General features: G+C 36.3%; 3 protein-coding genes and 1 pseudogene across 3 annotated transcripts; 2 read left to right on the top strand and 2 right to left on the bottom strand.

Annotated features, from left to right (window-relative positions):
* Positions 1–208: 208 nt before the first annotated feature.
* On the top strand, positions 209–6,117 carry LOC137818538 (vacuolar-sorting receptor 1). The gene is made up of 12 exons (XM_068622026.2): positions 209–726; positions 1,330–2,028; positions 2,646–2,734; positions 2,825–2,894; positions 2,974–3,057; positions 3,200–3,276; positions 3,384–3,465; positions 3,571–3,653; positions 3,751–3,817; positions 4,195–4,323; positions 4,637–4,743; positions 5,654–6,117. Exons 1-12 carry the CDS (start codon positions 432–434, stop codon positions 5,747–5,749), a joined length of 1,878 nt encoding a protein of 625 aa, XP_068478127.2. The 5' UTR covers positions 209–431; the 3' UTR covers positions 5,750–6,117.
* Positions 6,118–6,529: 412 nt separating this feature from the next.
* LOC137818537 (putative receptor protein kinase ZmPK1) lies at positions 6,530–9,657 on the bottom strand. Its single transcript, XM_068622025.2, is given in 3 exon segments — positions 6,530–6,789; positions 6,792–8,245; positions 8,554–9,657. Coding segments are annotated over 3 exon segments (2,421 nt in total). The 5' UTR covers positions 9,494–9,657; the 3' UTR covers positions 6,530–6,762.
* A 1,088-nt stretch (positions 9,658–10,745) lies between these two features.
* LOC137814004 (uncharacterized) lies at positions 10,746–12,795 on the bottom strand (annotated as a pseudogene).
* Positions 12,796–18,505: 5,710 nt separating this feature from the next.
* Positions 18,506–20,111, top strand: LOC150024228 (uncharacterized). The gene is made up of 3 exons (XM_090296064.1): positions 18,506–18,858; positions 19,583–19,709; positions 19,860–20,111. Exons 1-3 carry the CDS (start codon positions 18,506–18,508, stop codon positions 20,109–20,111), a joined length of 732 nt encoding a protein of 243 aa, XP_090152190.1.
* The last annotated feature ends 75 nt before the right edge of the window (positions 20,112–20,186 follow it).

Below are 20,186 nucleotides of genomic sequence, written 5' to 3'. Positions count from 1 at the left end.
GAGGAGTAAAAATTTTACATTCACAAAGAACATAGAAGAATTATATTAAAAAACATGTTGAACGACATTTGGTCCATTTGTAATCGTATGATGTTATATTGCAATGAGTGCAATTACCGTTGAATGTAACTAACCCGTCCACCCCATTGTCCATTTCTTTCGCATATTGGTTCTAGATTTGGATGATTTTCTACACTCCCACGTAACAACCACTAAGCCATTGTTTGTGGTCTTCAATTCCTTTTCCTCATCTGGGTTTCCTTCTCAGCATAGCATGCATTGCACTTAGCTAAGCTTTCCATTTGATCCAGACACTGCTTCAAACATGTTATTTCAATTTCAGTGGTGTTGTTAACTTAAACAAGATTTCTTTTTTCTTTTTCTCTTTGTTGATAGAGATCTTTCTCTATTGAAGGGGAAGAGTTCAACATATGATGACAATGAGGACAAAGCAAAGTTTTTTGTGGTGTGTATGGATTTTGCTTTGTGGGTCTTGTGTTGGAACGTTTGTGGTGGAGAAGAACAATTTGAAAATCACTTCTCCAAATTCATTGAAAGGTATATATGAATGTGCAATTGGGAATTTTGGGGTCCCCAAGTATGGAGGAACCATGATTGGCTCAGTGGTGTACCCCAAGACCGATCAGAATGGATGTAAACCCTTTGATTCCTCGTTGAGTTCCAAGCCCGGAACCTTCCCCAGCTTTGTTCTTATTGATCGAGGAGGTTAGCTACCATTTACTCCTTTCAATGCTCTTCAGTTTTCAAATATAACAAAGGAAAGAAGTATAAGACTTGGATGGGTTCATTAAGTACTTTAAGATGGAGTTCATAATTAAGTGCTTTTAGCATGCTTGTTCAATTAGAATTACAGTTTCTCACAGTGATCTTTGCTGAAAATCCTTATTATTCATATTAATGTGAAACGAAACTTTAATTCTAATTGGAAAATTTTATCAGAAGAACACGTGGATTTGCATCTAAGTTTTGTTGTATTGTAAAATGTCTGTGTTTATTTAGAGTTGTTTTGTTTTTTATACATGGACTTTTATCGAGTGAGTAACTGTCAGGATCATTGGTGTGAGTGTGTTTTACACTTTCATAAAAAGTTCCATGGTGTGTTTTTGGTGTGGATAATTTGAATCTTCTGTGCATTGCAATGCATTTTTCTTTCTTTTATGCAATTAATTTATGGCATCACTCGGACAGTTGGGGGTAACTTTCTCAATCGAATATGTATCTTGACATTAGTTTTCAGTTGCTATTACAGACTTACAAGGTGTTCTCAATGATAAAATCTGTATAACTTCTTTTTGAAATTTTTGTTAGAGTGCTTCTTCACTTTGAAGGCGTGGAATGCACAGAAAGGTGGAGCAGCGGCCATTCTTGTGGCAGATGATAGGACAGAACCATTGATCACCATGGACACACCTGAAGAAGGAAATGGTGCCAGCAATGACGATTATATTGAGAAGATCAGCATTCCTTCTGCCCTTATCAGCAAATCACTAGGTGATAAAATCAAGAGTGCTCTCTCTAGTGGGGAAATGGTTAATGTAAATCTTGATTGGAGAGAGGCTCTTCCTCACCCTGATGAGAGAGTTGAGTATGAGTTTTGGACAAGTAGCAATGATGAGTGTGGACCAAAGTGTGAAAGTGAAATCAACTTTGTCAGGGGTTTTAAAGGGGCAGCTCAATTACTAGAGCAGAAAGGGTTTGCAAAGTTTACCCCTCACTATATAACTTGGTATTGTCCAGAAGCATTTATACTGAGCCAACAGTGCAAGTCCCAGTGCATAAATAATGGGAGATACTGTGCACCAGATCCTGAGCTAGATTACAAGAGAGGGTACAGTGGTAGAGATGTTGTTATCCAAAACTTACGTCAAGTATGCTTCTTTAAAGTGGCAAATGGAAGTGGAAAGCCTTGGCAATGGTGGGACTACGTCACTGACTTTTCAATCCGCTGCCCAATGAGAGAGAATAAGTATACTGAAGAATGCTCAGATCAAGTTATCAAATCTCTTGGTATGTTGGATACACTTTGCAGTGGACTTGTGCTTCTCTTTGCTGTTTGATTTTTAGTGTACGCCACAACTTTTCCAATCTTGTAAAAATCATATATGGCTTTTTCTTTTCTTCGCATAAAATTTAACAGTCAACTCATCAACAACTACCTTTGAGATGATTTCTAAAGTAGCTATTGTGAAAGAAAACAAACTTATCATGCATGCATGATCTGTGATTAGATTACGGCATAAAATTATTTTGCATTACTAGTATATAGCATAATTTCTTACATAATAATGCAATTGTCATCTTTTGCCAAATTTTCCTGTCATTGTTTTTAGAAGTTTCACTGTTATGTAAAATGCTAGCTTAAGCATAAAAAAAAGGGTCCGGCTTTTATGTATATGTGGAACAAAACCAAATTTGTATCTTCGTTATACAAATATCACAGTCATTATGCTCAAAATCAACATAAAAATAAAGTCATGGCTTGATTGATTCTCTTTATCTATTGGAAAAAATTTAAGTAAACTTCTCATTCGTCATCTCAAATTTTCTGGGGGAATGTTTTGTTACATTATTCTAATTTCGGATATGTTGCATGCTTGTTCACTCTTCCCTCACATACTTTACAGGAGTTGATTTGAAGAAAGTTAAAGATTGTGTTGGAGATCCTACTTCGAATCTGGATAACCCTGTTCTCAATAATGAACAGGACTCACAGGTTTGTCTTGTAGCAGAATATGGCCTTCTTCTAGGATTGTTTCTGTTCTCTAATTAGACCCTTCTGTTGGTTAATGTTTTTTTGTTTCAGATTGGTAACGGCGATCGTGGAGATGTTACTATACTACCTACTCTTATTATAAACAACAGACAATATAGAGGTCTGACAACCTTTCTGAATATCTTCGTGGCTGTTTAACCTTGTTCTGCTGTATAATTTTTATTCTTAACCATTTCTAGGTAAGCTGTCAAAAGCAGCAGTACTGAAGGCAATCTGTTCAGGTTTCCAAGAGACTACCGAGCCATCAATTTGTTTAACTCCAGGTCCTTTTTTGCATTTCTTCTTTTCTCCCCGTTCCAATCATCCTTGGAGAAGAACCAATAAATTAAATCTTATCAACTCATCTTTCAACTGGCAATTTGGATAGAAGAACTGATATCAGGTACCTTTGATTATCCTTTGCAGACATGGAAACTAATGAGTGTTTGCAAAACAATGGTGGTTGTTGGCAGGACAATGCTGCTAACATTACTGCGTGCAGGGTATTTGGTTAACTCAATCTTGTCTGCCATGTTTTTGTGAATGTTTATATTACTGCACTTCAATACATGTGGAGTAAGGCTTGGTTCTATCACTTTCAAAATTATAGGACACTTTCAGAGGAAGAATATGTGAATGCCCAGTTGTACAAAATGTCCAGTTTGTTGGTGATGGATATACCCATTGTGAAGGTAAATTAGTTTCTTTAAAATAGATAAATTGCTTCATGTCATCATCTCCAAGCTATAAAAATCAAAATATAAATATCACCTTCACACATTTTTATTTCGAAGCAGCTACAGGCGCCTTGAGGTGTGCAATCAACAATGGAGGTTGTTGGAAAGAAACCCAAGGTCGCACAACTTTCTCTGCTTGTATTGTAAGTAATCCTCTCCATCCTCTTTTACATTATCATGCATGCATGCTTTTTTTCTTTGAATGTTGATATATGCCTTCTTTCTTAAATGATTATGCAGGACGACCACACCAAAGGTTGCAAGTGTCCACCTGGATTCAGGGGAGATGGAGTCAACTCCTGTAAAGGTACTTTGACATTCAAAATTTGTTTGAACTGTTCTAATATAAATAGTTATAAATCTTCTTACAACATCTTCCAATAAAATTTAAAACTTACTGAATGAAAAGAGTATTGAATGTTTTTATGTTTTCATGATAAAAGTATATTTACTTTTTTTCTTAATTCATTATTAGATTTTAGGAGAATTAGCAGGAGGTTAGAGTAGGAAGATATAGCATTACTCTTCTAGTACCTAACCTTTGAATGGCAAATACATCAATCATGAACTAATCTTGGTGAGAATGTTTGAATATGATTCTACAGTTGTAAATAGTCATGCCATTCATTATTAGCTTGCAAATCTGACATTTGTTTCTTAATATTTCTTGTGTTGATTTTGTAGATGTGGACGAATGCTCGGAGAAATTGGCCTGCCAGTGCCCAGAGTGTCATTGCAGAAATACTTGGGGAAGTTATGAATGCTCATGTAGTGATGGTTTGTTCTACACGCGAGAAAATGATATGTGCATTGGTGAGTTTTTATTTTTAACATTTTCTGACTTAGTTTGTATGACATTTTTTATGCCTGTCTTACTGGATCAGCAGATTTTGTTCACTCGTTAAAATTTGATAGATGAGATTCTTCATGGAAAACATGACTTTGCACTGGTTGCCACTTTGGCATTTTATTTCTATTTATACTGTATGTAGTTTAGTTTCTGAAGGTTCTAAATTTTATTCTGGGCTTTCTAATTATCTATGTTGATAACCTTTCCATGGTAGTGGAGACTTAAAAAATAATAATTTATTCATTTTCACACTAGCGGTATCTTACAAATATGCAGGAAAATATGCTGCTTCAGTGGCCGGTGGGGGCATTGTTTGGATGGTTCTTCTGATCTTGGTTGTTGCTGGTGCTGGAGGGTATGCATTTTACAAATACAGAATCCGGGTATAATTCTAACTCATTTGATTGTCCTTTAAACAGTGTGACTTTGACAAATATTCCTCAAGGCAGATGTAGATAAAAGCTGGTATATTAATTTCAATTGTTTCAATATTTATAGTCTTCAAAATATAAAAAATCCATTTTCCCAGTGTTGAGGTAACATGCTGCATTGGTGAAAGACTCTTATGATTAAAGTCAGGAAGGATGAGAGTTTCCTTCGTACACCTAGTTTCAGACAATACAGTTACACTACAATGCTCGATGTGTATGAGGTGAACATTGGTTAAAACCAAAACATTCAACATAATAGTTAAAATAGAGACTGAACAGTCCCAAGATGATGCAGCACTCAGTAAGTGGTACATGAGAATGTTTCCGACAAGGATGTACAATGTTGGAGGAACAAGATGCAGGTCACCTTAGACAAGGCTGTAAGTCAGGCGGCACCAAGATTAAGTGTCTGTCTGAACGAATACTAAAAAGAAGATAAAGTGAAGCACATACGAAATACTGTCTCAAAATAACTATCTGAAGTTTAATAAAAGAATTAATGAAGTCATACAATACCTTTAGCTCTTTTCTATTATTTTCTCTTGTATACATGATTTTGAGGGATGTTGCAAATGATAGATACTAATTGAGGTACTAATCTAGTTAGGATTGCAGTCAATGTGGTAATGAAATAATATTATTGTTTTTTATTAAAAAATAATACAATACCTGTAGCTCTAAGAAAATATAACTACATTTCGTTAAATCATCTTTTCATTTCATTAATACTTTCTCATTCATTCCAGTTAGTGAGCATGTTATGTTGTCCTGATTTGCTGGTTCAAATGACAATCAGTTTTTATAATTTAAGCATTGACATCCTAAACTCGTTTAACTTACAAGAGGAAACATTTTTCTGCAGAGATACATGGACTCTGAGATAAGGGCAATTATGGCCCAATATATGCCCTTGGATAATCAACCGGAGACTTCTACTCAAACTCATGAAGATGTCTAGAAAGTCTGGGAAAACCATTTCTATGCAAAGATGAATTTGATATGTGGGACATTCTCTACAGTTGGTTAGTTATTAACAAGAGACAAACTGTTTCACCCGAGGCTCCTAGCATCAGGCTTAGTTAGTATCATCCTTACCCCTCAAATATCTTTCTTTCCATTTCTTTTCCTTATTTTTTCTCTTTTTCTTCCATCAAAGTGGATGGTTTGATTTCTGAGGAAGTACTGATATGGAGTGGAGTCATGTCCTTTTACTAATTTAGGCCACTAGAATTTGGCACCATATTTCTATTCAACTGGGGATGTTAGATATGGCATGGAAAGAGACATTATTTGGTAGAAAATATCAATTTTGCAATCATTTATCAATTTAGCAATCTTCTATCATTTGTTTTATAGCAGTCTGTAAATTTTATGAATAATATCTGTAGTTTGTCGCTGCCAATGGACCTACTAAATTAACTGCAAAGCTCTCAAGAGTCAGAGGACCGAACATAAACTTTTTGCCTGTTAATTGGAATGTCCTGATCGCTCAAATATCCAGGGAAATCATTCATTTTGCATCTTATAACCCTAGCTTAAGGTTACTACCGCATTGGCACAGCCAATGGGGTTATAAGAAAGAATGTGTAATCCAGAAAGAATATGTAATTCAGAGCTTAATACAAAAATGGGTATCATAGTAAAACTATATCTTCAAAATTGTTGCCATAATTTTAAGGTTGAATATGTACGAAGTAACTAATTTTATGATAGAGTTGGAATCATACAACAGATAATGTTAAAGGAACAAAAGTGCATGTTGCAATTAATGGAAATATTCTGCAACTGTAACAACATACGGTTTACAAGCACTAGAATCTGATATACAACAGCAACACTAAACTTCACAACAAAAGAAGATTTACCACAAGGCACGAACAGACAACTTTTGATAGACTGAATCTACCAAAAAACGAGAGGAACTGGAACTGTGGATGACAAACAAGGTAGGTGAAACCATGGGATGTCTGGCTATTCTTTGTTCAAAACCATCATCAAGAATTGTGCTCGTGACTTTGGATTCTCTCAACAACATGACTCATGCTGGGTCTCACATCTTTCTCTTCCTCTACACATTCCAAAGCCACCGTTGCTAATATCTCCATTTCATTCCTGTCATAGTTTGAACCCAAAGCAGGGTCAACAATTTGATCCACCCAAGATGATCCTTTCCTCCTTTGCTCCCTCACCCATGTCACTAACCTCCCATGATTATGTGATTCTGCATCTAATGCAGTGATTTGGATACCTGCTGTTGGGCTCCTTCCCGTTATCATCTCCAAGACGACAATGCCATAGCTGTAGACATCCACCTTGGAAGTGATTGGCAAGTTGAAAAGCCACTCTGGTGCCATGTAGCCTCTTGTTCCTCTTATCCTCGAGAATGTTGAATTGTCGAGGTTGTTCCGGTTAAGTAGCTTAGACAAGCCAAAATCTGCTACCTTAGGTTGGTAATCAGAGTCGAGAAGTATATTTTGGGGCTTAATATCACAATGCAAAATCCACTCCAAGCATTCTTCATGCAAGTAAGCAAGACCCCTTGCAGTTCCGAGAGCAATGTTATACCTCTTAGTCCAATCAAGAACAGTTGAACTCGATGAAAGGTTCTGAGCTAAAGAACCATTCTCCATGTACTCATAAACCAACAACCTATACTTTCCCTCCGCACAAAACCCCAACATGCCAATTAAGTTCATGTGGTTAAGCCTTCCAATGATGCTTACTTCAGCCAGGAAATCACTTTCTCCTTGGTTTGCTACTTCATGTAGTCTTTTTATCGCCACAACCCGATCATCAGACAAGACACCTTTATACACTGTACCTCCACCACCCCTTCCAATCTCTTCACTGAAACCTTTGGAGGCTTGTTTCAATTCAGAATAACTGAATTTCCTAAACCCCGTCTCCGCAGCAAGAACATAGGCTTGTTTGTCTGCATTATTCCTAAACAAAAAACACCACACCATCAAGAAGCACAAAACCTCAATTCCTCCCAAGGCACTCGCAAACCACAGCATGAACCTCACCGATTCATTTTCTTTTTCTTCCACATACGGTCTTTCTAGTTCTTTCACTCCTCCGCTATTTCCCCCACAAACCAAACCATTATTGATGGGGTTCTCATAATCAAGAGACAAAGGTAGTCTCAGGAAGAATGATCCCGTGAAACCTGCTGAACGATGCCCATTCAGCAACTGTGTCTTCAGGTAGCACTGACTACCCAAACCACCTTGGTCTGAAAGACTATGCTGAAACCCTTTGCATTGGCACAATCGCAAGCACTGATTCACACATTCTTCGTAAGTGTGATTCGGATAGAAGCCATAGTCATATCCATAAAAATCAAATTCAGGTAAACCCACGAAACGAGACTCTTGCATAGTGTTGTTGCACCAAGGTTCAAAATTCGGTATGCAACCTAGAGTCCAGTCTTGACCATCAACCCATCTGTGACCTGATAGCATAAATTTCTCAATGAACACTACAGGAGAAGACAACCATATGTATAAACAATTATAAAGGGGGAAAATACGAAGTAAAATGAAGTAAATAAACTTATCTTGTAACTTCAAATCAACATATTCACTCCAACTTCTAAAGCAAAATTTGGTTTTAGAATATCCATGGGAAAAACTTACTTTATTTTAACATTAGTTGACGAAGAAGCTCAATGCGTTTTAACTTCTTATTTACCACTTTTAGTAAGAACTTTATTCAAAAAGACCCCAATTCACTGTTTCCTCTGCTACTTTCCTGAAATACCTGGAAGGCAGGAACACTTTCTTCCAATTGTGGGGACATTGGTGCAATAGCTGTTGGGTCCACAAATGCCATGAATAAAACAAGGTTGGGGGCGAAACAGCCCTGACACCACCCACTTCTCTTCTCCATCTATCATGGTGTACACCCTCACATTACCGTCATGATCCAGGGTCAATCTCCGCTGAAGCACCGTCCCGTAATCGATCGTTCTGAAAGTGAAGTTGTCGGAAGAAAGCACGGCACCCAAATCATCAAGCAAAGCAACCCTGCTATCATTGAAAGTAGATCTGCCGTTGCCATTACCGAAGTTGTTGCTCTGAAGCCAAGCGTAAGGCCAGAAAACGCTGGAAACTCGAGGGCCCTGGTACATAAGGCGTAGAACATTCTCGAAGTCGAAGAAGAGCTTGTAGAAACCGGAGGAGTGGTTGCTCCCGCTTCTCGAGGAAACCAGGTTGGTGCTCCCTCTCAGAGGCTGATTTGGAAGAAGCGTGTCGGTTGGGAAATCGAAGCTCTGCCACAAAACAGCGTTGTCGGAGGAATCTTCGAGGAGTACAAGGTTGCCGTTGTCGTGCAAACGTAAGTGGACTTGTTTGGATGTGGTGGCGGTGGCGGTGGACCAGACTTGGAACTGGGCGGCGTCGGTGAGTACGAGGTTGCCGGATTTGTGAAGGGAGAGGGTGGAGCGTCTTCCGTTAACGGGGTGGTCCCGGTTGGCGATCCAAACGAGGGTGTTGGGTGAGTTGGTGTACCATATTGCGAAGCAGAAAGCGTTGTGTCCGACGGCGTAAAAGCCTGCTGTGAATGTTGGTTTGGGTGATGACACTATCACGTCTTCTTTCAACTTCTCTACGGAGAGAGACAAGGAAGATGAAGCATGCAAGTTATGGAACAATATCAGAGGAATTAGAACACCCAAACACAATGTTGTTGAAGATGCCATTACTGGATTTTCTCATGCTATGCTTTGCTGTTTTATGATGGTGGGGTTAAAGTGGTTGAAACGAATCAATAAATAAATAAACAGAAAGAAAGAGCAATGAAGTTGAAAAGGAGGAGATATGCAACTTGGGCTATGAATTGATGGGTTTGAAGATGAGCCTTGGCTGGACTGAGTATAATGAATATAATATCTTAATTTAAATATCAAAGACTACGTATAATTAATTAAGCACATATAATATTATTTTACAAAAAGTTTTATAATATATAATATATGAAATAATTCTATAAAAATTTATAATAATCATTCATTGATGTACCGACCAGTCCTCGATCATCGACTTTAGCGACGAACCTCAAACATCGCATGCCGGATAGTAGAAGTGAGCCACGTCAGGTAGACTCCAGATGCACATATCAGGGTATTGGTCAGTCTTCGGACATCGGTGCCATAGACATCGACATCAAAGAGAGACATCAGACATCGGACATCGGTGTCTGATAGTAATAGTGGGTCATGCAAGGTGGGCCCTAGAATTATACTAAGTTACCAGTTAAAACATCATATATGAGGAAAGCCTAAGTCACGAGAGATCCATGTAGGTGGTGTGTATAGCGCATTCAAGCACGGCACGGGTAAATAGTCCTTGGAGGCTGATATGAATCCAAATAGAAATGACAATAAAATTGAGAATTTAGGGTTACGGAACGGAATAAATTCAAAACAGTAACAATAGAAACCTGGATAAAGGAAGGCGCCACAAACAAAGTTTGATAAGCCTAAGGATGATCGCCACAAGAATTGGTGGATTCTTGATAAGATCGCAAGATACAGGGAAAAACCCTAGCAAAGAAACACTCTCTAAAATTGTCAAAATATCCGTCCCTATTCTGAGTTTCAACAGTGTATAAATTACAAAGGTCTTTTCTTGTTTGTAAGAAAATAAGACGATACTACAATCCTTATATTTCAAGAATGATCATTTGTCCCAGTGGTTAGGTTGATACTCTGTACTTGGCCCTGAGTTCAAATCCTAACTCCTAACTCCAAACAAAATAATAATTGTTATTTTATTTTAATATTTCAATCTTGTTGTGCGTGGCCCTTGGGCTTGGATGTTCGCATCAAAGCATTTCTTTCCTCATGTGTTTAAGGAATATATTGGAGTTAAAGGATTTAAGCAAACTCAACATGATGTAAACATAATTAGTTCAGCACACAAATGTTCCTCATGTAATTCCAAACTAGTGCTTTAGATCAAGATGTCATCAAAATACACCACAAAAAATTTGCCCAAAAATTCTCTCAAAACATAGTTCATTAATCTCATAAAAGTGTTTGAGGCATTTGTTAGCCCAAATAGCAACACACGCCAGTCATACAATCCATATTTTGTTGTAAAGACAGTTTTCCATTCATTCTCATTCCTAATCCTAATTTGATGGCAACCACTTCTTAAGTCAATTTTTGAAAATATACAACCACCATACAATTCATCCATTAAATCATCTAACCTGGGAATATGGTGTTTATACTTAATGGTAATGTTATTGAGTGCTCTGCAATCTGTGCACATCCTCCAATAACCATCATTTTTAGGCACCAAAATTACTGGAACAACACATGGGCTCATGGTCTCTTGTACCCATCCTTTGTTCATCAATTCTTCAACTTGAGTTTGGATTTCCTGCAAAACACAATCAACACTAGGAAGAAAATCAATTTGGTTAAAATGGTCAGCAACCAAAGTGTTGTTTTTGCAATAAGGTAAATAAAGAGGTTTTCTAGAAAGTAGCAACTTCTTCACTTCATTCACTTTCAGTAATCCAGTCATTTTTCTCTCATGTGTTTCTCTCTTTTTAAGTGTTTCACTCTTGCTCTGTTTAGGTGTTTCACTCATCTATCTTTTCTCTCAATTTGATTTGATCCTCACACACCTCTCTAGGAGATAATGGTTTGAGAATGATCTTCTTATTATTCCGCATGAAAGAAATTTTATTGGTGAAACCATCATGAATAGCCTTGGTGTCAAACTGCCACGACCTCCCTAACAAAATGTGAGTTGCCTCCATTGGAACCACATCACACAAGACATTATCATTATATTGTCCTATGGATAGGTGCACCTCCACTTGCTTACTCACTTTCATCTCTCCATCTTCACTAAGCCATTGAAGCTTGTATGGCCTTGGGTGCGGTTTTGTCTCCAAATTCAATTTGGTAACTAGTCTTGAGCTAGCTACATTGGTGCAACTTCCTCCATCAACTATGAGTGAACATATTTTCCCTTGAATGGAACATATAGTATGGAAAATATTTTCCCTTTGGGTTTGGTCCAAAGCTTGCATTTTGCTTCCCATAAGCTTCCGAATCATCAACAAATCACCCTCCAATGTATCAAACTCCACCTCTACCTCTTCCTTCTCTTCTTCACTTGAAGGTTCCCTGACTATTTGTGTCTTTGATAAACTGATCATATTCTTTTTTGTTGGACATTCTGAAGCATAATGTCCTCTTCCCAAGCATTTGAAACATTTTACCTCACTTGTTTTCCTTTTAGGTGGTGATTTATTATATCTATGAGGTGACTTCCCACTTGAAGATGTGACTGAACTTGAGGGAACTCCTTTATCCTTCATCGCCTTATCCTTCCAATTGAAATTTTTATTATTGTTAGAACTCCTCATGATTCCCTTCCTCTTGAGTTGTTGTTCTACTTGGTTAGCCTTGTGCAACAACTCTTTCATGTCAACATACTCTTGCAGCTCCACAAGATCCTTAATATCATGATTCAATCCATTCAAAAATCTTGCCATGATTGCTTCATTTTCTTCATTCTTTCCAGCTCTAATCATGGTCACCTCCATCTCTTTAAAATACTCTTCCACACTTTTATTTCCTTGAGTCATTCTTTGAAGTTTGAGTTGCAAATCCCTATTGTAGCTTGTTGGAATATATCTCTTCCTCATAATCCTTTTCATTTCTGTCCAAGTTTCTACCATGGGTTCTTCATATCTAGTTCTGTCCCTTTGGTATTTATTCCACCAAGTTAAAGCATAAGCTGGAAATTCAGCTGCTGCCAACTTCATCTTCTGCTCCTCATTGTACTCATTGCAAGCAAACACATGCTCTACTTTAATTTCCCACTCCAAGTAAGCATCAGGATCACTTTTCCCATTGAATGTGGGAATATTTAATTTTATTCCATCAATTCTCAGAGTTCTTTGTTCTCCATCATTTTCTCTTCTCCTCCTCCTATATCCCCCTCTATTTTCTGGATTTACTTGTTGTGCTTGCTCCATTTGATCCAACCTCTCATGGAGTCCATCACTTTGTTATTTCATTATCCTTTCCAAGTGTTGTGTTAAGGCTTGTATCTGTAGTTGAGACAGTCCTCTATCTGACGGTTCCCCTGCCATGCTCAAGTAAACAGATTACAAATAACAATAAGTTTGGGCCTCACACCACTTTCTCACGTGTTTACACTCAACACTCGTGTTTCACACAATAAGTTTTTTTTCTAATGATCACACTTCCTTTTACCACTCTTTCTCTACTTAAGGTTCTTACAAGAATCAAGCAATCAATAATCCAGAATCACTTTCAAAAGTAGCAATTAGAATCAATTAAAAATAATAGTAAAGAACAAAATAGTGAAGAACAATTTCACTATCAACAAACAAGCAAGACAATTAAAAAAACAGCAAGTAAAAACAATATATAGAGAAAATAAAATATGTAGACAAGACACTTTTAGAACTTTTAACAAACACCAAGTATGCACTGAATAAGAACTATTTTTTTCTGTTTTTCTCTTGTTCTTTTTTTTTCTGTTTATGCTTTTTTTTTTAAAAATAAAAAAAATTAACAGTACCGTGAACAGTGTCGTGAACAGTACCCCCCGTGAACAGTACGTGAACAAACAGTGTCGTGAACAGTACCGTGAACAGTAATGAGGGAAAAAAAATACAGGATGCATAATTATATTATGACTCAAACCTTTGTCCTGAATACCAACTGATATGAATCCAAATAGAAATGACAATAAAATTGGGAATTTAGGGTTACGGAACGGAATAAATTCAAAACAGTAACAATAGAAACCTGGATAAAGGAAGGCGCCACAAACAAAGTTTGATAAGCCTAAGGATGATCGCCACAAGAATTGGTGGATTCTTGATAAGATCGCAAGATACAGGGAAAAACCTAGCAGAGAAACACTCTCTAAAATTGTCAAAATATTCGTCCCTATTCTGAGTTTCAACAGTGTATAAATTACAAAGGTCTTTTCTTGTTTGTAAGAAAATAAGACGATACTACAATCCTTATATTTCAAGAATGATCATTTGTCCTAGTGGTTAGGTTGATACTCTGTACTTGGTCATGAGTTCAAATCCTAACTCCAAATAAAATAATAATATTATTTTATTTTAATATTCCAATCTTGTTGTGCGTGGCCCTTGGGCTTGGATGTCCGCATCAGAGGCGCTAAGGCCCGCTAGGGTTAGGGTTTCCAAGGGAAGTTGCATGCATGACATGTGAATACTTAGGGCACCCGCATAACAGATGGCGCCAGATTACGCTAAGATTGTGTAATAGCGGCGCAAGGACATTCTCCAAGGAACCCTAGACATGGGTAACAGAACAGAGGTAAACCCTAGTTTCAACCTATATAAAGGGCGCTAAAAACCTTAGCAAGGTACACGATTTCTAAGACTGAAACTACTTTATACACTTAGTGTTTCTTTGCCCTAATATTGACTTGAGCGTCGGAGTGTAAACGGCCGTCAAGGCGCCCTTTGTCTTTGCAGGTGAGAGATTCTTCAACCAAGGAAGTTCGATTCTCAGGCGGAGATAGGAGGGACAGAGACTGTCGTTTGAGTCAACCAGTGAGAACAATTGACCATGTTGTCTTGACATATCCCAATATTTTTGAATCTAGTAGTTGTGGATCATTGAAAAATTGTGATATTTGAATTTTTTTTTAAATTAGTGTATAAATAGTAAACCCCAAATTTTAAAGTGTTTGTGTATTGAGATATAACATGATCCCAACTTCTATCAATTCCAGCTCACATAATAGTATCCACTACATCACATAATAACCACACTCATAATTTTCAGATTGTTTATTGCACTGCAAGTCAAAATAAAAAAATATAATTTAAATACCTTAAGGTGCATCCAAGTAAGTTTTTTCGCGTTTGCACTTCCCCTCCCACTCAACATGTTATATCCAGAATAAGCACTAAAATAATAAGATTTTATGTTATAACACATTATGTAATGTATAAGTAATAATAGATGTTAAATGAAATTGTTGTACCTATCTATAATGTGTTTAAAATAGTTAGGAGGTTTCTTATACAAGGAGCAAAACCATGCAACGATATGATCTTGAACATATATGATCAGTAGTTGCTAATGATGCATAATATATAACAAATTAGTTAGTTTCTCTTATTTCAATAATTTAGTATAACTTATTTAATGAATATGAACTTACTCATGGATATATGGAGAAATATAAATTTATTTTCCTCCATTCTTTAAGGCAGTGGTGATGTATGTTTGTGTTTTTAACTTTTTGTTACCCATTGATTGAATGTGTTGATGGTCTAAAAACCCATATGTATCTTGTTTCCACTCATGAAAACATAATCCACAAATATACCTAAACTTCAATAAGTTATTAGTAATATATATAATAAATAAAGAGTATAAATATTTTAATAATTGAACTTACATGATCCATAATTGCATAACTATTATGTTAACTCCCGATTTTTGAATACAAGGTCCAACAAATCAAACATGTGAAAGTACAATAATACATCACTATGCCTTCCAAAAATATTGGCATCCCATGGAACCTCTACGACGGTTGTATCTAAAGCTGTAGCAACTTCCACCAACATCAATGGAGAATGTTTTCTACTTTTACAAAGACAGTTTTTTCTTATGTTCCTACTACTCATCAACAAAAAACAAATAATATTGTAAAAGGGTTGGAACACCCCTCTGTGTTCCCTTTTTGTTCAATTTATTGATTGCCGATTAAAAAAAAGTTAGTATATTGTAGATCAAGGATGATCTTGAAGCTTTGATGTCTCCAAATCCATGGTGTTTGATGCAAGGCTGAAGTTGTTGCTTGTGTGGATAGGATTTAGGTAGATTAATATGTAATCCACTCTTTGTTTCAATCTAAAACTGTTTGGAATCAAATCCTTTTTTAAAAAAGATTGTTTTATAAAGAAGTGGAAAAACAACCTGTTGTTTTATCGACTCAATCGGTTGTTTGACACTTAGTGGTTTTTGAAAAGGGTTTGAAGCTGTTTGACTTGGTTAACTTTGCTGTCAAACCAATTCAATCGGTTGTTTCGAAAATTCAACCGATTGTTTTTTGAAAATCCATTACAGAATTTCTGTTAAGTTTTCAAATCAGCTTTAAATGTTTTCTAATTGAAATAGGTTCCTGCTTTAAATGTTTTTAACAAACTTTTGGAGTATTTAAAAAGGTTGTTATGCGTTCCTCAAAAGTAAAACAGTTTTTAGAGATTTGTGAAAGTGTGAAAACAAATTTGAGTTTTCAAAATTTGCATTCAAGCTTTTGGATTTTCTCAAAGAAGTGGAATAGGATTGCTGTAATCTTTTGATTTGATCTTTCATCAGTTATAATCCTTTCTGTATCTCTTATATTTCTAAATATTGTTGTGTAAGTTCAGAATCAGAGGGTGTTCTGATTTTTGTGGTGATTATGTGCCAAAGGAAGTGTGTGACTTGAGGTGTTCAAAGTCACTTTTTTGGTGGTGTGTTTGTAATTTGGATTTTGATTGCATAGTAGATACCCAGTGATTTTTGGGGACTGAATGTAGCTCTTAGGATAAGAGTGAACTGGTATAAATTGCTTGTGTGCTTTTCTTTTGCCCTAAACTCATTTAAATTATGCTTTTAAGTTGTTTTTAACTCTGCTGATAAAAACAACCAGTTCAATCGCAAAAACTACCGGTTGATTTTATAATAATTAACTTAAACAGTTTTGTTTGATTGCTTTCTAAATTTCTGTATCTGTGATTCTGCATTGAATTTCATTATATCTTCAAAGTTTGCGAAAATCTTTCATAAACAATTCACTTTCTCTCTTGTTTAAGGCCATATATTTTAACAATTGGCATCAAGAGCTTGGTTCTTAAAAAATATTCAAGTTTGATCCTAAAAATCTTTTTCTTATGGCTGAAAAATTATCCTTTGGGGAGGGTGCATCAATAAACAGACAACATTTGTATTGTGGTTTGAATTACCAATTTTGGAAGATACGTATGAAGATCTTTGTTGAATCTCTTTATAAAGAGAGGAATATGGGATGCAATTGAAAATGACCCTTTTATTTCTAAGCTTGAAAATGATGGAGTTTTTATTGAAAAGCCTTGGTCCCAATGGATTGATGTAGAAAACAAAAGAGCAAAGTTTAATTGCATTGCAAAAAATATTATCACCTCTGCCTTAAATTCTGATGAGTTTTTCAAGGTCTTTCAATGCGGATCTGCTAAGGAGATGTGGGATACCCTAGAAGTAACTCATGAAGGAACTAACGATGTAAAGAGGGCAAGGAAACATACTATAATCCAAGAGTATGAGATGTTCAAAATGGTTAAAGTAGAATCGATTGCGGATGTGCAAAAGCGATTCACTCATATTGTCAATCAGCTCATGAGTCTTGGAAAGGTCTTTGACAAAGAAGAGTTGAATATCAAGATTCTCAAATGTCTTGATAGATCTAGGCAACCTAAAGTCACGGTTATCTCAGAATCAAAGGATTTGACATCTTTGACTACAACTTCCTTGTTTGGAAAGCTTAAGGAGCATGAGTGGAGATGAATAGACTAAACATTCAAGAGAGTGAAGATAAGCATGTGAGAAACATTGCTTTAAAAGCTGTCAAGCACAAGAATAATCAAGTTTCAAGTGATGAGAGTGAGGGAGAAACTCTTAGTTTGCTATCCAAAAAGTTCAACAAATTCTTGAAAAAGAACCGCAACAAATACTCCAACCAAGAGAGGTATGGCAACAAAAAATCTAGTGATTTTAATGCTAACAAATATACTTGTTATGGTTATGGAGAACAGGGGCACATAAAGGCAGAATGCCCAAATAAAGAGAACAAAGAGAATAAGTCAAACAAGAAGGAAAAGAAGGAAAAAAAAAAAGCCTACATTGCTTGGGACGAAAATGATGTCTCTTCATCAAGCTCCTCATCAAGTGAAGATGAAGAAGCTAATTTGTGTTTGATGGCCAAGGAAGAGGATGATGCAAGTAGTGTAAGTTATTGTACTTCTTTAAATGCTGAAAATTATAGTCAACTTCTTCAAGCTTTTAAAGAAACACATGAGGAAGCTAACTGATTGACTCTCTTGAACAACTGATTGAAAGGTATGAATAACTGGCTTGAAAACAGAGTCAAGGCACTGGAAGAATAGTTGGAGAATTCAAAAACTGATTTTGAAAATCTAGAAATGCTTTACAAGAACTCTTCTTGCAAGTGTGACTCACTTGTTTGTGAAAATTGTGAATCTCTTGAAAAGAAGGTTCACTACCTTGAGAAAATTGTGGATAGGCTTTCAAAGGGTAAATCCAACTTTGAGATTGTCTTGGCATCTCAAAATTGTGTTTTTGGAAAAGCAGTTTTAGGTTTTAATCCACAGAGCAAGAAAAATGAGTTTTCAAAGCCTTTTTCAAAACTGTCATAAAAACAACCGATTGAAAAATCGAAACAACTGGTTTTTACATGTTTGTATTGCATGAAGAGAGGTCACTCAGTTAGATTCTGCAATATTAGGAAGTTTTATGTTCCTAAAGGAGTAATGAGATGGATTCCCAAGAATTCTTAGGTTCCTCATGATAAAGTTAATGCCAAAGGACCCACATTTGTAAGGGAACCAAATCTTGTTTCTTGAATTTCTCTTTTGTAGGTAAACTTGATGGAAAACATGGAGATGTGGTTGTTCCAAACACATGACTGTAGATAAATCTAAGTTTGTGAACATCAATTTCAAGCAAGAAGAACATGTGACTTATGGAGACAACAATAAAGGAAAGATTCTTGGAAGAGGCACCATTGGAGACAAGAACAACTTCTTGGTTCATGATGTCTTATATGTGGAAGGTCTCAAGCACAGTCTTCTTAGCATTAGCCAACTATGTGATAAGGGTTATCAAGTAACCTTCAAGTCCAACTATTGTGAGATATGCCTACCCAATTCAAAGGAAGTAGTGTTGATTGGTAAAAGGATCAACAATGTTTATCTTTTAGATATCTCTTCTCCTACATCTATTGGTAGTCTTCTTTCAAAACATGATGAATCTTGGTTATGGCATAGAAGAATAGCTCATATTCACATGCATCATTTGAATAAATTGATATCTAAAGATCTTGTAATAGGGTTACCCAAACTCAAGTTTGAGAAAGACCATTTTTGTGAAGCATGCCAAAAAGGGAAACAAATTAAGCATTCTTTCAAATTGAAAAATATTGTTTCTACTTCAAAACCCCTTGAGCTGCTGCACATGGATTTATTTGGTCCTTCAAGAACCATGAGTCTTGGTGGAAACTACTATGCACTTGTTGTTGATTATGACTTTTCTATGTATACATGGACGTTGTTCTTGGAGTCAAAGAGTGAGGCATTCTCTGCATTCAAGAAGCTTGCCAAAAGATTGGCAAAATCTTGTTGCAGCAACATCATTACAATTAGGTGATCATGGAGGGGAGTTCCAAAATGAAAAATTCAGCACTTTTTGGGAAAAGCTGGGAATTTTTCATAATTTTTTTGCACCAAGAACTCCTCAACAGAATGGAGTAGTGGAGAGGAAGAACATGTCTCTTAGAGAACTAGAAAGAACCATGCTAAGTGAATATTCCTTACCCAAGTATTTTTAGGCTGATGCAATGAGCACTTCTTGTTATGTGATGAATAGAGTGCTTATAAGGCCAATCTTGAAGAAAACTTCATATGAGCTTTTCAATGGAAGGAAGCCAAATATTAGTCACCTAAAGGTGTTTGGATGCAGATGTTTCATTCTGAATAATAGGAAAGAAAATCTGGGCAAGTTTGATGAAAAAGCCGAAAATGGCATCTTCATTGGTTATTCTTCAACTAGCCATGCATATAGAGTCTACAACAAGAGACTTATGACTTTGGAGGAGTCTGTTCATGTGGTGTTCGATGAAATCAATCATACAAATCAGGGTTCTACAAAGAATTATGCAGAAGAAGATGAGAAGAACATCATTATGCAGAAATTGGAATCCTGTCCAGAAAAACAATCGATTGATTCTGCGAAACAACCGGTTGAAATTTTGCAACAGGAAGAGCTGCCAAAGGAATGGAGAATTCCAAGGGATCTTTCAGTAGAGAACATCATTGGCCAAATCCAGAAGGATGTTTCTACATGTAGTGTTGTCTTTAACTACTGCAAGCATATGACCTTTGTCTCCCAAAATGAACCAAAATCAATTGGAGAAGCTCTCAAGGATGATAAATGGGTAGCTGCCATACATGAAGAACTGCATCAATTCACAAGAAATGATGTTTGGTTTCTTGTTCCAAAGGATGACTAGATGAACATCATTGGAAGCAAATGGGTTTTCAGAAACAAGCTGGATGAATCTGGAGTGATAACAAGAAAAAAGGAA

This window comes from Phaseolus vulgaris, chromosome 10 (assembly GCF_051622355.1).
Source record: "Phaseolus vulgaris cultivar YP4 chromosome 10, ASM5162235v1, whole genome shotgun sequence".
NCBI lineage: Eukaryota > Viridiplantae > Streptophyta > Magnoliopsida > Fabales > Fabaceae > Phaseolus > Phaseolus vulgaris.
This window is presented reverse-complemented; position numbering and strand designations above follow the sequence as displayed.